At 46.2% G+C, this 14,951-nt stretch overlaps 1 protein-coding gene across 2 annotated transcripts in view; it reads left to right on the plus strand.

Moving 5' to 3' along the window:
• Window positions 1-14,580, plus strand: part of JCAD (junctional cadherin 5 associated) — a 16,728-nt gene extending 2,148 nt beyond the window's left edge. Inside the window, exons 2-3 of one of the 2 annotated variants that reach the window (XM_009647009.2) lie at window positions 6,113-9,750; window positions 13,722-14,580. In XM_009647009.2, coding sequence (XP_009645304.1) covers window positions 6,113-9,750; window positions 13,722-13,756 — 3,673 coding nt within the window. In that variant the 3' untranslated portion in view covers window positions 13,757-14,580. Of the gene's footprint in view, window positions 1-6,112; window positions 9,846-13,721 lie in introns of those variants that run through there. The other variant, XM_035902444.1, reaches the window with a different exon arrangement.
• The last annotated feature ends 371 nt before the right edge of the window (window positions 14,581-14,951 follow it).

Below are 14,951 nucleotides of genomic sequence, written 5' to 3' on the forward strand. Positions count from 1 at the left end.
GGCCCCAGTGCCGCAGCACCCGCGTTTCGGCTGCTGAGCTGCCAGGTGACAGTCCCCCTCCAGGCCCCCTCCCCTGCCCTGGGGAAGCATCCGAGGGACGGGGCTGCCCAGCAAGTGTGACCTGTTTTAAAACTGAAGAGAAGATTTTTGCAGTGGCCCACTTCGGGGTGTTTTGGCCTGTTACAGGTGGGCCATAGTGAGCTCCACCGGGAATTTTGATCTGGCTCTCTGGTTTCTGGAACGTCTCAGGAAATAGATTCCTGGTTCTCAGGCCGGGACAGAACTGCAGACTGCAGAGACCTGGAGACCATTTGGGCCTGAAGAGGGGACAACTACCCAGCAAGGTCCAGCACGCAGACACTGCTCTTTGGGCACCACAGGCTTCCTGCAGCCATCTCCTGACGCTGCCTTCCCAGTGCAGCACAGTGGCAGGAGAAGGCCAGAAGAGGCAGTCTGTGTCCTGACTACCTCCACAGACCCTGACCAGCTCCACAGCAATTTGGAGCATGACTCGGGCTCCTCAGAGGAGGAGTTATCCATGCCACACTCATGCTCATACCACCGATGAAGAAGAACTAATAATCACCCTCCAAACACCACAGAAGTGACTGACATTGCCCACCTCATTGCTGCCTTCTCAGACAGGTTTGCAGGGCTCAGGGTGTTTCATGACGACAGGGTACGATGCTGTTGTCTCCACTCATTTGGATTGTTCTGCTGATCAATCCTCGCTGAGGAGGAGGAGAGAGGCTTCATAGCAACTGCATGTGGGCACATCGCACCGCCCACCGTTGCTGCTTGCAAGGGGGAAGTGATGTTTTGCTCCATCACGTTGTTCTTCAGGCAAAGCGTGGGGGAGCAGATGGTGGGAGGGCTGTCCTGGCCGCCCTTGCTTAACTGAGCATCAGGAGGCCACACAGTACAGGTTTGGAAGAGGAGACAAAGAAAATGGGAAAGCTGACCCTATGGGTAGAGATGAGAGGATTCACAGAAGGAGGACTCCCTCCAGCTTTTCTGCTGAGTGGAGAGAAGAGGCACTTTGCTTAGCTATTTGTGTGGGAGGAACTATGTGGGTAGCTAACTTAGAGAAAAATAGATAGCATCATTAATGAGATTACCTGCTGGAAAAATTAGAGAAGTGTACTGGTGTTTCCCAGTGTTGAGACTTGGAAGAGTGTATGTGAGGATAGGATCCCAAAATAGAGCAGAAGCTGCCAGCATCCAGAACAGCCCTCTGAAAATTTTTCCCCCTTGCTGCCAAATCCTGAAATTTCTTAACAGTGCCTTCTCATTGGGCACAAAGTCTGTCCTGGTGCCTGTGGCTCACCCACCCTGAGCCACTGGGTGCCTACTGCTTGCATGCTGGCAGCCAGAAACAGGGACAGGAGCTCCCGTGGCATTGCTACCACACTCCTTCACTTCTAGCCCCATTCTGTGGGTTGTGCAAGGTCCTGTTGGTCCGGTGTTGCCCTGGGGGAACTGGGCAGCTTCAACCCACTGCTCTGAGAGCGGTAGCTCAGTGAAATGCAGTCATGTAGCCAGTGCAGGGTGGATTGGTGGCCCCATTTCTTGCAAAGACCTAGAAGTTATAGAAAGCTAGCAATATTTTATTTTTTTAAAATGGTTTAATGGTTTTCATTGGTTTAATTTTATACAGAATCAATTCAAAGCACTTTCTGACAGCATATGTGGTATTTGTTAGAAGCAGGCCTGTTAGAAAAGGGTTCATAATGTTAAAAGCTACCTCCTTGGTCCCATATGACTGCTCTGTCCCTGGCACTTCAATCTTCCTGGTTGGTCCCACGGGACCACTCCATCCTTGGCACCCCTCCCAGCTGTGAAGCACTTGCAAGCTGCTGTATCCGGGCGTGCATTTCTTTGTGCGTCAGTGTGATGGGTTGACCTGGGCTGGATGCCAGGTGCCCACCAAGCCATTCTATCACTCCCCTACTCAGCTGGACAGAGGAGAGAAAAATATATCAAAAGGCTCCTGGGTCGAGATAAGAACAGGAAGAGATCATTCCCTAGTTACCGTCATGGGCAAAACAGACTCAACGTGGTGAAATTAGTTTAATTTATTACCAATCAAATCCCTGCTCTGGCATGGGGTCCTTCCCGGGATGCAGGTAGAGATCTTCTCCCCCGTGGGCCTCCGTGGGCTGCAGGGGGACAGCCTGCCCCACCAGGGGCTGCACCAGGGGCTGCAGGGGAATCTCTGCTCCAGCGCCTGGAGCACCTCCTGCCCCTCCTGCGGCATGGACCTGGGGGTCTGCAGGGATGTTCCTCTCACATCCTTTGACTCCTCTCTCTCCAGCTACTGTTCTGCAGCAGAGGTTTTTTTTCCTTCTTAACTATGTTATCCCTGAGGTGCTACCACCATTGCTGATGGGCTGGGATTTGGCCAGTGGTGGGCTGGCCTTGGAGCTGGCTGGTATTGACCCTGTCAGACATGGGGGAAACTTCTGGCAGCTTCTCACAGAAGCCCCCACCACTATCAAAACCTTGTCACGCAAACCCAATACAGTCAGTACTGCTGCACCATGGAGTGAGGCAGAATTGCGCAGCGGCATGGTCGGAGACAAGCTGCTGCTAAGAGGGACTGTGCCGTCTTTTCATTGGTAACACATTATGGACGTGAAGACTGCAGCACGACTGGCATCCGCCATCCAGAGATGCAGCGTTGCTGAGGCTGTAGTGAAGCATTTGGAACTCAGGGTGGCTCTTGGATGCTTCCCCTTCCCACCACTTCATTTGAGTGCCAGACCCAAAAGTGTCACACATCCTGGGAGGAGCCACTCTGCTGCCTTGCAGCCACAAGCAGTGTGGTTGTGCTTTGCTGCCTGCCATGCCTGCTGCATGCAGGTGTGCAGGAGCCACTCCCCATTTGTAGGAGCAGAGGAGTCCTCAGGCTGGAACTAAGCTGGAGGGTCCCTGGGGAGACTGTGAAGCACCCTCTACCCTCTGCACAGTGCAGCGCTGTCCTCTCCAGGGGCTTGCAGGGCCCAGGAAACAGGCTGGCTGTGCAACCACCTCGAGCACCTGAGACAGAAGCTGGAAAGACTGGTATTGTCCACCTTGTGAGTAGATTATAGAAAAGATCAGGTTTGAAATGCTCTACTGTGCTGGTTGACAGCCGGCTGAATATGAGCCAGCAGTGTGCCCAGGTGGCCAAGGCGGCCAATGGCATCCTGGCTTGTATCAGGAATAATGTGGCCAGCAGGACCAGGGAAGAAATCTTGCCGCAGTACTCAGCACTGGTGAGGCTGCACCTTGAATACTATGTTCAGTTTGGGGCCCGTCAGTACAAGAAGGACATTGAGCCACTGGAGCATGTCCAGAGGAGAGTAACAAAGCTGGTGAGGGGTCCGGTGCAAAAGTCTTACGGGGAGCGGCTGAGGGAACTGGGGTTGTTCAGCCTGGAGAAGAGGAGGCTGAGGGGAGACCTTATCGCCCTCTACAACTGCCTGACAGGAGGGGGTAGTGAGGTGGGTGTTGGTCTCTTCTCCCCAGTAACAAACAATAAGACAAGAGGAAATGGCCTCAAGTTGCACCAGGGAAGGTTTAGATTGGACATTAGGAAAATTTTTTTCACTAAAAGGGTTGTCAAGCATAGGAACAGGCTGCCCGGGGAAGTGGACAAGTCCCCATCCCTGGAGATATTTAAAAGACAGGTAGGTGTGGTGCTTAGGCACATGGTTTAGTGGCGGGATGGCAGTGTTAGGTTAGTGGTTGGACTTGATGATCTTAAAGGTCTTTTCCAACCTAAATGATTCTGATTCTAAATACCTCCTTTTATATGTCTTCTCCATATTCACCTTGCAATGATAACATAGTACAGGTCACCGTAGTTTGTATCATGTTCAGAAATGTATTACTGGAGCCTAGTTATTAACCTTTTAATCGTTAAAAATAAATTTAATCTTTTGAACAGCTTCTAATAAACGGAGGGACATCCTTTCTGTAACTGAAGCTGTCCTAACTTAGGGCTAATTTACTTTAATGAATGTCTGAGCTTGGGTTTTGTTTGTTTTTATAAAAGCAAATTAATCAAAACTCTTCTCTTTTAGTGGCTTCCTAGGAAAGAGTCAAGTAATGCTTCCTTCCCTGTTCCTGATTTCCTATTAAATCCTTTAAACATCCAGCCCGTTCCATTCCTGTGCTGTTAGTTGCAATCGTTGCAAATCTCAGTATTATCGTCTACCACACCTCCTTCCCCCAGTGTTTTGGGTTGGTAAGAATTTGGGTTTACTTGTTTGGGGTTTTTTTTTAATGGTGAATTAATCTTTGCAACAACATCTCTGGAAATTTAAAGATGAAGATTTTTAGATGCTTTTCTAAAAGGCACACTACCACTGAAGCAGGAATCATTTCAAGGAAGTCTGATGGCCTGCATTGAGCAAGATGTCAAACTAAATAACCGTAACTGTCTCTGCTGATGTTGGAATCTGTGACTCTGTATTTCCTGCGATTTCTGTAGACTCTTTTACGATAATGTTTAAAATCAAAGAGCAAGAGCAATCCATCCATTCCCTCCTCACTATTGCTAGACCCTATTTCTCACCTCATTTTGTAAACGCAGATACAAATGGTGTCATAGCAGCATGGGGATGAGATGAAAAGGTAGATTTAATGATTTCAGAAGGCAGCAGCATTTGTTCAGCTGCATGTTTCCACACGCAGAGAGGCATGGAAATGTTCGTTGTGCCAGCAATCAACTTTCCAATATAGGAGGTGTCCTGTTATATCTCACTGATTAGTGGGGAAGTCTGTTACTTCCTGGGGTTCAGTGATCGAACTGTACTTTGTGCTTCAGAGGCAGAACATTTTGTTCAGATGTTAAGTCTTAACCCGGTCGAATTAATATGAACAAGATGCTCCTTACCCCAGTTTGGTTTTTAAACTTTTGCAGTCATAGGATGACATTAACATACATACAAGAAAATTGCTGTGGACCTGGATCGCTTAGTTTTCATTCTGCATTTTGAATTGTATTATGTTTTCACAAGCTACTATTTGAACAGATCATTGTTTTTAGCAAAAAGGAGCCAGATGACACTATTTATGTACCTTGGGGTGGAGAGAAGAGAAAGAAATTCTTGGGTTCTATCTACATACTTGTCCTATTTCTGTCAATTTTGATTTTTCTTTCCACTCTTATGCTGGTGGCAGCTACATAGTGTAAAGGCAGTTATATTGTTGGACACCTTAGGTACAAGAATAGCAGAACACGGTTCAAGTAGAAGATTAATTATTTATATAGAAAGGTACCAATTTTGATTAGCAGTAATATATTAAATAGTTCACAGTCTGTTCAGAACACACAAAGAACCTATTCTGTTCATGTAAATCTATGTTCTGAATTTCTAATCCGCAATAAAATGTCTAATGTCTTTCATATTTCAGTAATAGATTGCTGGAGTTAATACCTCTTTTATTTAACAGTGTTATACTTCTTTTGAGGTATTTTAGATTTCAAATACTAGTTCAGTCTTACAGAACCGTGCTGATACATCACCATTGTTGTGGCATGTATCATTGCACCCAAAGCACTTTGAAGAAATTTGTTGCCTTTGAAAGATGAACAAGAATCAACACTGGAAATAACATGTTTAATTTCGTTCTTCTACTAGGATGCAAATCATGCTTCTTACAGAACATATCTTACGGAACAGCCCCCTACCCGTTCTCCCTACCTCTGCTTTTTAGCTTTGGATTCCTATTAAACTTTAGTACCACAGTAGTCCCCTTGACGTCTATAGAACTTGATGTAGCAGCGTGCAGAAATAAGTTCAACACAACCATTTCTGGTTTTCCGGTGTCCATCGAGGAGGGCTGTGCATGTTTGCACAGCACGTAACTGTGTGCATTTGTTTCTCTTTCTAACAGCTTTGCATAGCTAAAAACATGCCAGCAGAGCATCAGTCCCTTACTTTACTCATGTTAATGACTGACTTTTAAATCCTCTCATTAAAATCATAAAGTCATCTGGTTGCAAATAGATTACACAAACCCCATTGGCATAACTCAACATTTGACCTCCTAATGGCCTTACCCATGAGGGAAAGAAAGGGCATCTGTGCAAACTCCGTGTGACGCTGTGTTTCTTTTTCAGGGTTTATGACAGGCCTCAATTAGCATGGTCTTCCCAGCCCAAGACTGATAAAGATCTTGCCTACTGGAGAAGACGAGGACAGGACTTCAGCGTGCTCCTGGGCTATTCCCAGAAAGGCGGTGTGGAAATGAAAGGCCTGGCTGCGGCCCCGGGGACACCCCGACACCCCAAGGAGAGTCAGCTGAAGGTTGGGACGGGTGCAGGGTGCATCAGGAGAAGCGGCTTGCAGGAAAGCTGCGAAGTGTCTGGTGACTGCAAATGGCAAAGTCTGGGAATGGAAAGCTGGAACCAGCCAAAAAAGGTAGGGAGGCAAATGTCTGAGGGTGACAGGGAGAAGCTGCTTCAAGAGCTGTATTCACTGACCCTGGGAGACAACGTACTGAGCACCCACAACAAGGGGAAATCGCAGTCCTTGCCGAGGGTCCTTTCGCCAGAGAGCATGAGGTGCGTGGAAATGCCCTCGCTGACCAACAGTAACAACTCGCTCAGTGTAACTAAAACCCCCTCCTATCCCCCAAACAGACTGAGTGTGGAACCAGCCAAGCACCATGAAACAGGCGGCCATTTCCTTCCCCTGGTGAAACCCAAGTATGGGAGACCTCTGAAGCCTCCATCCTATGAACTGCAGCGGCAGACAAAGGCATCCACAGAAACTGCGGGTTTCCAGGACCACTACCAGAAAGATGAACCCACCTCCTACTTAGCCAAAGTTAATGAGCCAAGGCAAGATGCTTGCATTCAAGACTCTGGTTTGGAGCCCCCGGTCTATGTACCTCCTCCTTCTTACAAATCCCCACCTCACCAACATGTGACCCCACGTCCCCCCAATGAAGTGCCTAATGCCAACACATACGCCACCAGCGATCAGCAAAGTTCTGAACAGCGGGTTGTCCCCTGCCAACGACCAGCTGCAAATACTTTTGAAGTGGGGGGGGACAACCACCTTCCTCACGGGAAGCAAAGCCATGCGAGGCGCCCCACTGACTACCTGTGTTCTGTTCAGTATATTCCCTTTGATGACCCTCGGATACGACATATTAAAATTGCACCACCAGAAGGTCTGCAGGACAACACTAAATACACTGAAAATGCATGTAGTCCTAGTTCCGGTGCTTTGCAAGAGAGAGATCTTGAAGTACAGTACAACAGTGCCTTTTTGGATGCATCAACCTTGTCCAATTCTGCAAAGGAAGAAAGAACTTCCGACAGCTCCACCAATAGCAACAGATGGTTGGCACCATCCACCCGAGATCAGGAAAATTGTGCCTTGCCGGACCAAAGAGACAGCTGTAGCACAACTAATCACAGCTCCCGTAATGAAGCCAGACCAGAGTACACAAAAGGCAAACTTTCTGTAAGAAATTCACATATGGACAGCACCTGTGAGACTGTTACCAAAGTGAAAAAGTTTGAACCTGGGACTGGGATGCAGAGCAAAAAGAGTTCAAAGAAAAAAATGAATGAAACTATATTTTGTTTGGTCTCTATCCCAGTTAAATCAGAATCCAATCTGCCAGATACAGATAGGAACAACAACATAACCCAGAGCCCTGATAAGAATGGGTTTGATAACAATGGGGCTTTGCAAGAACAAAGTCTCTTAAGTATGTCTTCAACAGACTTGGAGTTACAAGCGCTTACAGGAAGCATGACCAATAAAAATGAGTTACAAAAACAAGAGCTGTGGAGACCAGAAGAGTTCAAACAAATGAATGACCTCAGATTTATTCAGCCTACAAAACACAGAGAGCTCAAATACTCTGGCTCCTGGCCAGGTGATCAGTACAAAGACCAGCAGACACAGACCAGTTTCGCTGAAGAACCTAAAAGCCCACGACTCTTCCATGGTACAAAGCCTGGGCAGCCCAGTAGTAACAAACTGCTGTCTCCGAAGCTAGGACGTACAGCATCCATGATAGGGTCAAAATGGACAGGGTTACCTTCTGATGAGAGAAGCTGCAGACAGGGCGCTTGTGGTATGAAGGGTCAGATGTACCTCAGCCCATCTAGCAACAGTGCATTTTCCAGGACTGCCACCTCAGTCCTGCAGGCCCCCTCCCCAAAAGCTCACCAGAGCCAGCCTGTGCCTGCTCAGGAGAGGGAAACCGGCCTCCTTTCCAAGGGGGATGTAGTTAAAGGAGAAGCAGGTGCTCCCTGCAACAGCAAAGAGCTGTTTGGGCAGTTCCTGCCGAAGCCTGTAAGTCGCCGTCCCTGGGATGCAATAAGTGAGCTAGAAAGCTTTAACAAGGAGCTGCAAGGGCAGGAGGAGAGCACAAGCAGTGAGGAAGATATGGAAAGTGCTGCAGCTTCTCCACAGGCAGATGCTCTTACTCAGAGGAGGGCATACAGAAATGAGAAGTTGAACCAGGAGCCAAAACACAGTGGGAAATCGGAAACGGTTGTGCCAGAGGTGCCTGTATTTAAGTCAGGAAGAGTTAAAAGTAAGTCTGAAAGTTGGAGCATGGGGACAGAGTATGGTGGCGAGCTGGGCTGCGTTGGCTCTCGAGGCTCCTCGCAGCCAGGAGGGAGCAGTGAAGGAGTCGGGCCAGCAGATGGAAGTCTGATAACAGAAATGAGGACTGGGGAAGCCAAGAGCAGAACAAGCAAGCAGCCAGTTCGCGTGGGCCCTCTCAAGAGACTTATGTCCAGTAGCCCAAGCAGTTCATGTCACAGTAATCCTTTCAATAACCCTGCCTTGCAGGAGATGAGTGAAGACCAAAATTACCTAGACTTTGTTAAACTGAGCAAAGGTGCAACTCCCACAAATGATACGGTGTTAGAGAAAGACTCGGTAGTACGCTTGTCACTCATGAAGAGGAACCAAGGGCACTCTGAGCCAGATTTGAGGTCAGTGGGACTTGATGTAGCCCCAGGACCTGGTGCTAACAATTCTGATCACTCTTCAAATGCAAATGCAGTGGAAATCCCTGTGAATGAGTCATTGCAGGCAAGAGCTGCAAGAATTTTAGGTATAGATATAGCAGTGGAGTCTCTCCTTCCGGATGACCACCTTGGGCCACACCCAGGCACTAGCCCTGCAAACGGTGCCCAGGACTTTAAGTCATCAGTGGGGAGCACAGTAAGTGACAAAGAAGGAAAAAAGGATGGTTCTTATGAAGGCAGACGGAAGTGTGGCTGGACAGAGAGTGCTCTTTTTGTTGGAGCGGGAGGACGGTCTTTATACCCTGATGAATGCCAGACCACTCACCAGGAAGCCAGTGCCAAAACACCAGTAACTGAGCGAGTTCTTGAACAACCTGCAAGTCCTAGCCAAGGTGAGGACCAAAGCTTGGTTTGCAAGTCAGCTGTGTACCAGCATTCAGAAAAGAGAGTGAGAAGCACCTCGAAAGTGATAGAGACACTCCAAGGCAAGCTCACTTCTCCACCTAGCCGGACTGCCATGGATCGCTTAGTGCGAATGAAAGAAGTTGACTCTGTGTCCCGGATGAGACGTCTGAGCATTAAGAGCGCAGACTCAGGAGAGGAGGTGGACGAGGAGAAGCTGTCGAGGGTACAAGAGGAGAGAAACAGCAAACTGGCAAGCTCAGGGGCTGTTTCCAAGCGTGTTATCACTCTCAGTGAAAATGGGTATTTAGGTGGAATGGACAAGAAGAAGATTGACAGAGATTTTTCTTTAGGTAAGACCCTATTATGGGAGATCCGAGTGGGTACTGTTTCCTTATGTAATGGGCATGATCGGTTTGCTTATGCCCACATAATGCTGCTCAAATAGTAACGGGCTGTAGGTGGTACTACCCCGTCTGCTTGCCACCCCCTTTGCTCTCCTTGTGGAAGAGATAACATGAGTGTTCTTTGATCCCATTTTAGGAAAAGTTACTGAAAACTCAGTTGTGATACTGAAACTCATTCACAGAGACTGGAGAACGCTCCCGAGAGGTCTCATCTCTTGTCTAATTGTTTCAGGGAATGGCCAGCTTCAAACAGCAGAGTTCAAAGATAGTCACTCTAGTGCCAGTGTTTGGGAACACGTGGTGATTTAATCATAGCCTCTCCTTGACTACCCATTTTTTCCCCTCTCTAATACTTAAGTAGATACATACTATATCAGAGTTCAGAAGAAAATAAAAATAAAAATCTGATGTTCTGGAAAATTCTCTCTCTCATGCATATTTTCCAGATCAGATGTTGAGAATAACTTATCCCCAGGTCAAATGGAAAACTGACTTTTTCAGTGAACAAGTGAACACCTTTTTTTTTTTTTTTTTTGGTGTTCCTCATCTCTCAAAAGCGTATAAACTTTTGTAGTCCATATGCATCCCCAAAGTAACATGAGCTGTTCTCTCTCTGAAACAGTTTTCATACGGCCTTGTGTTGAACAACTGAAAATCAGTTGTTGCCATAGATCTGTGTAAAGGGATAAATCTCCCAGGCCACCTGTCTAGTCCATTAAATTAATTGGAGTGAGCAAATGTATGGTGTGAATGTTGTTAAATTAATATTAATCTCCTCCTTCCTTTTTCCATCCTCTCTGAAACAGCTGACACTCTACCTTGAAATCTGCACAGGTTATTCATTAAACCTCATCGATATAAATCTGTTCACAGTTTTCCAGTACAGAGGGACTGAAGCTAAATGGAGCATACTTTAAAGGGGATTTATGTATTTCCATCTGAAGAGAAATACTTGCATGAGTTCTAAGTATTGGCTCTGGCAGTCTTGCAGCCTTTCCCTTCATGTCTTTTTCTGTATCCCACAGCTCTGTGTCTCCTCCTGCTCTGAACTGTATTTCCCTAGACCAGATTTTCCAAACAGGCTAATTCAGCTCGCTTGTACCCATCAGGCCTAGTACGCCCCACATGCATTTCATATGCTTTCCTCCCTTGGGTTTTCTGCTGGAGTGAGGAAAATAACTGTTGTGGTGACATGAGTTCAGCGATGTATCAAAACAGATTGTGTGTGTTTTATTGGAGAGTTATTCTCCAGCAAATTAGGTCTAAATTTATCCCTCTTGCTGACAATGCCAGGCTTGTGTTCCGCAGTGTGTTCCCATTGCAGCAGTTCTCTCGTGGAGGTAACAGCCCTGCCCACGTCTGGATAGCGCGGATGTCCCTTCCCGCTGCGCACACCCAGTGCTGCAGGGTGACACACGCCCGCGGGGCGGGAAGGCGGCTCCTCCGCTGGCCTCTTCCCATCCAGGGAGACCTGGATTTGTTGACAGCCACAAGATCTTCGCCATACCTTAATGGGGCAGGACTGAGGATTCGTGTTTGTAGAAAGGCCTGATGTGGTGTCTTCCTCTGTTAAGCCTCACTCCAACTTCCAGACTAGCTCACTGGTACCACTTAAAGCCAAAATGAGAATCCTGGAAAACCATTGCATTCATTGCTTTTAAAGAGTTAATATTGCTAAGGGCCATTCCGTCTGGAGTGAAGTAGGGTGATGTTAGTCTTATAATTGCAGGCTGGGCCCGTCGCAGGGGCTAGAGGCCTTAGCAGAAACAGGCTTTCACCTGTATAATGCAGCTTGGCAGAGGAACAGTCATCTCAGAGTAAGAGCTCTGCCGAAACTCAGTGCAAGAAACTCATCGTAACTATGCAAATACTGCCATTAGAAGAACATCTCCAAATGTTCCCAAATGCACTGGATGTCTTTTCTCTGCTGTTTGAAGACTGCTTCCACGAGGTGGCTGATCGGGCTTTGTTTCTGTAGAGAGCATTTCAAATGAGCTTAACCAAACGTTGAGTAAACATTTCTGTATCAGCGCTAGAACTCCAGTGTTTGTCCTCGCAGAAGTGCGATGTAGCCTGGCAGTCTGGCCCTTTTGCGTCCTTGGTTTAGGCGCTGAGGGCGTGGGTAAGCTTTCAAGGAATAAATTGAGCCATGCCGAGGCTCCGTGTCTTGTAGCCGGATTTTCTCCCCGCTGCCACTCCCCGAAAGAGTGAGCACCTGCAAATTTGTGGGGAGTTCTATTAGCATGAATGTGTCTGGCTTTAGGAAAATCAGGTTTCTGAAATGTAAATGCATTTTTACTCTTAGGTCAACTTCACACAGAACAGTCCAGAATTTTTGCACATTCTAGCAGTTTAGATGGCAAAATATTTAAGATTGAAAAAATGTTACTACTTTAGAGGCACCTTCCCACACCATCAGTGCATTAAGCTTAGAAAGATGCAGCGTTATCCTAGAGTGCACTAGCTTTCAAAAACATTTTTCCTCTTGACTTTTTTGCATTCATGTGCTATCTGTTCTCAAAGTTTGGAAATACCAGAAGAGGCTGAATAGTGACAAGCAATTCTGAAAACATAGGTGTTGCTGGCACAGACTCCTCTCTTAGCTGTCCTAGCAATTTGTGGAGAGTGGGCAAGTGGAGCGATAAAGGATCCTGCACCAGGAATCCACCCACTGAGGCCGAATCCAGAAGTTCTTTCTTAGCCATCCCCCCCTTGACAGGAGTCTGGATGCTGCAGATGGACCACTTGCACACAGCACTAATGATCTCCCTCTGAGGATTTTTATGCTTGTTTGAATGAAGACATTCACTCACATCAACATAAAAGTCCCGAGGGTGAACGGTTTACTCCAAAGTGTGATATTTATGTGTGCAACTATTTTCATGCTCAACCATTTAAATAAAAGTGCTGTGGGAGTACAGCCTACGGGAGGGATGCTCAAGCTTAGCACAGATACTCAGGTTGTGTAAGACCAGGAAGTAGCACACAGCAGCACGGGCTGCAGCGCCGGTTTGTCCAGGCCCCTGCCTGCCTACAGACCCTCTGTAGGTAGCCCTGGTTCCTCCATGCCATGACTGTGCATCCCAAAGATCCGAGGGTAAGTCAGATGCGTGCACAATGCCACAGGGCAGGCAGATCTCACAAGGAAAAGTCCTTTCATTGCAATCCTATCCCAGAGTCACAAGGGTGGAGAAAAAGGCTTGTATCTGCTCACTTCATGGCCAACATTGGGATAAATCCAATAAAAAAATCTGATAGAAGAGTGTCCCCGGGGCTTCAGGCAAAGAAAAACAAAGTGTGGTCTGTCCTGTGAACTGACAAGAGGTTGGCTGAAAATGAAGACCAATGTTAGGAAGCCAGTCCAGTGCTTTAGTGAATAAGGGTCAAAACGTGAGCTGCAGTTTTGCAGGCTGGGGTGACACAGTCTAACTGTAGTCATGCAGCGCAGCTGTGCTTTCCTGTATTCTGTTGAATTAATCTGAATTTTCAATTGAATGAAAAGGCCCTGATACTGGATGGCATCTTCACTTCTTCAGCCAGCCTTAGACACCCTGCTAGGATGCTTAAAGCATTTACCTGTCCTTAGTGTTCAGTACAAGGGGGGGCAAATCTTTCTTTCCCTGTCAAAGCATCTGAAAACTAGAAGCAATCACTTAGCAGTCAGCATGCTTGTTCCTACCTACTCGAGGTTTCCCAAATTATATCTGCATGCATTTGATCCAAGCTGCTCCTGAATTATGCTGGTGTAGATACAGAATTTGGGTCAGGAATGTACTGTGTATCTTTAAGGCTCTAAGTCCAGTATTAGCTTCTTTTTAAAATAAAAATTAGAGAAAAGATGTCTCATTTCCACAGCTAGCAACAATTGAATAGATTTCACACTACATTATTTATAATGTTTTTTTGTCTTTTTTCAGATACATACGACCCCACCAAAGTCGAAAAGGTGTGAGATGAACAGAGAGGAGAATAGAGATTATTGCTCTACTAAGAATGTTTCACTGATTTTTTTCTGGGTGCTTTTTGTTTTTGTTCTTTGATGCTTGGAAATTGCCTCCATTTATGGTGTTCATGGTGTACTCATAATGCCATTACCACTGTCACTAGGAATTAGCTATTCACATCTGAAACTGTTGCGGAGACCACAGAAAAATCTGACTTCTACATTGGAACCATCTGGCTTTGTAGTGTTAAGACTTTATGCCTACCGTTGGCAAAGAGTTTTTATCTGAACTCGGTTTCAGTCTTCAGCAGCGATGATGACATGCATGAAGTGAGGCTTTTGAGCTTTCTCTTTGGTGTACACGTAAACGTGGACGATTAGTGAAATGATTTTTAAAAGAATGTGAATTTGTAAGCTAAACTTCTAAGTACCTACAGCCTAAACTTTGTTTAACTTAAGGGATTTTTGGCCATAAGTAGAAAGTGCTGCTGCACTACGTGGGGGAAGGAATGCGAGAGAATGGTAGCAAAGACTGTGAAATTATTTCTGACTTCCAGAGTTTGAATTTACTCGGATTAAATACTTACTTGCCACCTAGAGAGAAGAAAAGCAAAAACCCCGAAGCTTCTAAAAGACGGAAGACTTTTGTAGTACAGTGTACAGAACGTGTAATTATAATAGCTGGCAACTAGTGTTTCAAACCAATGCAAAGTATACCACTGGCTGTTTTGCACTCAGTGTTACCTATTTTTGTTTTGCTGTTTAGAAATTCTTTATATGAAAGAATAGTAGCTGGTTTAAAATAGCCCATTTTAACAAAGTAACTATATTTCTTGTTACAGAATACTATCTATTTTTCTACGATGTAAACAATTGCTAACAAGCGGCAAGTATAAAGAAGTATTATATTATTATTATTATTATTATAATATTTTAAGAAGACTTATCCCTCTGAGTGAAGGTGCCCCAAGCAAATTTCACTTGTATATCTTAATGCACACTCCATACTGCCACATACTCAGTAGCGCTACCTTATTTTGTTCCGAAAAGAGCCATGTATGTATGTATGTATGTACTACAGGGTTAATTTCTATTTTTCCCCACTCAACCCTTGGATCATTCTTCTTGGAGCCACTTTCTGAAACATGGCTGAGAACCGTCCAGGCTGGTGTTGCTGCCTTTACATTCCAGGGACAGTGATTAC

Source organism: Egretta garzetta, unplaced genomic scaffold, assembly GCF_000687185.1.
Source record: "Egretta garzetta isolate BGI_Z169 unplaced genomic scaffold, ASM68718v1 scaffold369, whole genome shotgun sequence".
Classification (NCBI taxonomy): domain Eukaryota; kingdom Metazoa; phylum Chordata; class Aves; order Pelecaniformes; family Ardeidae; genus Egretta; species Egretta garzetta.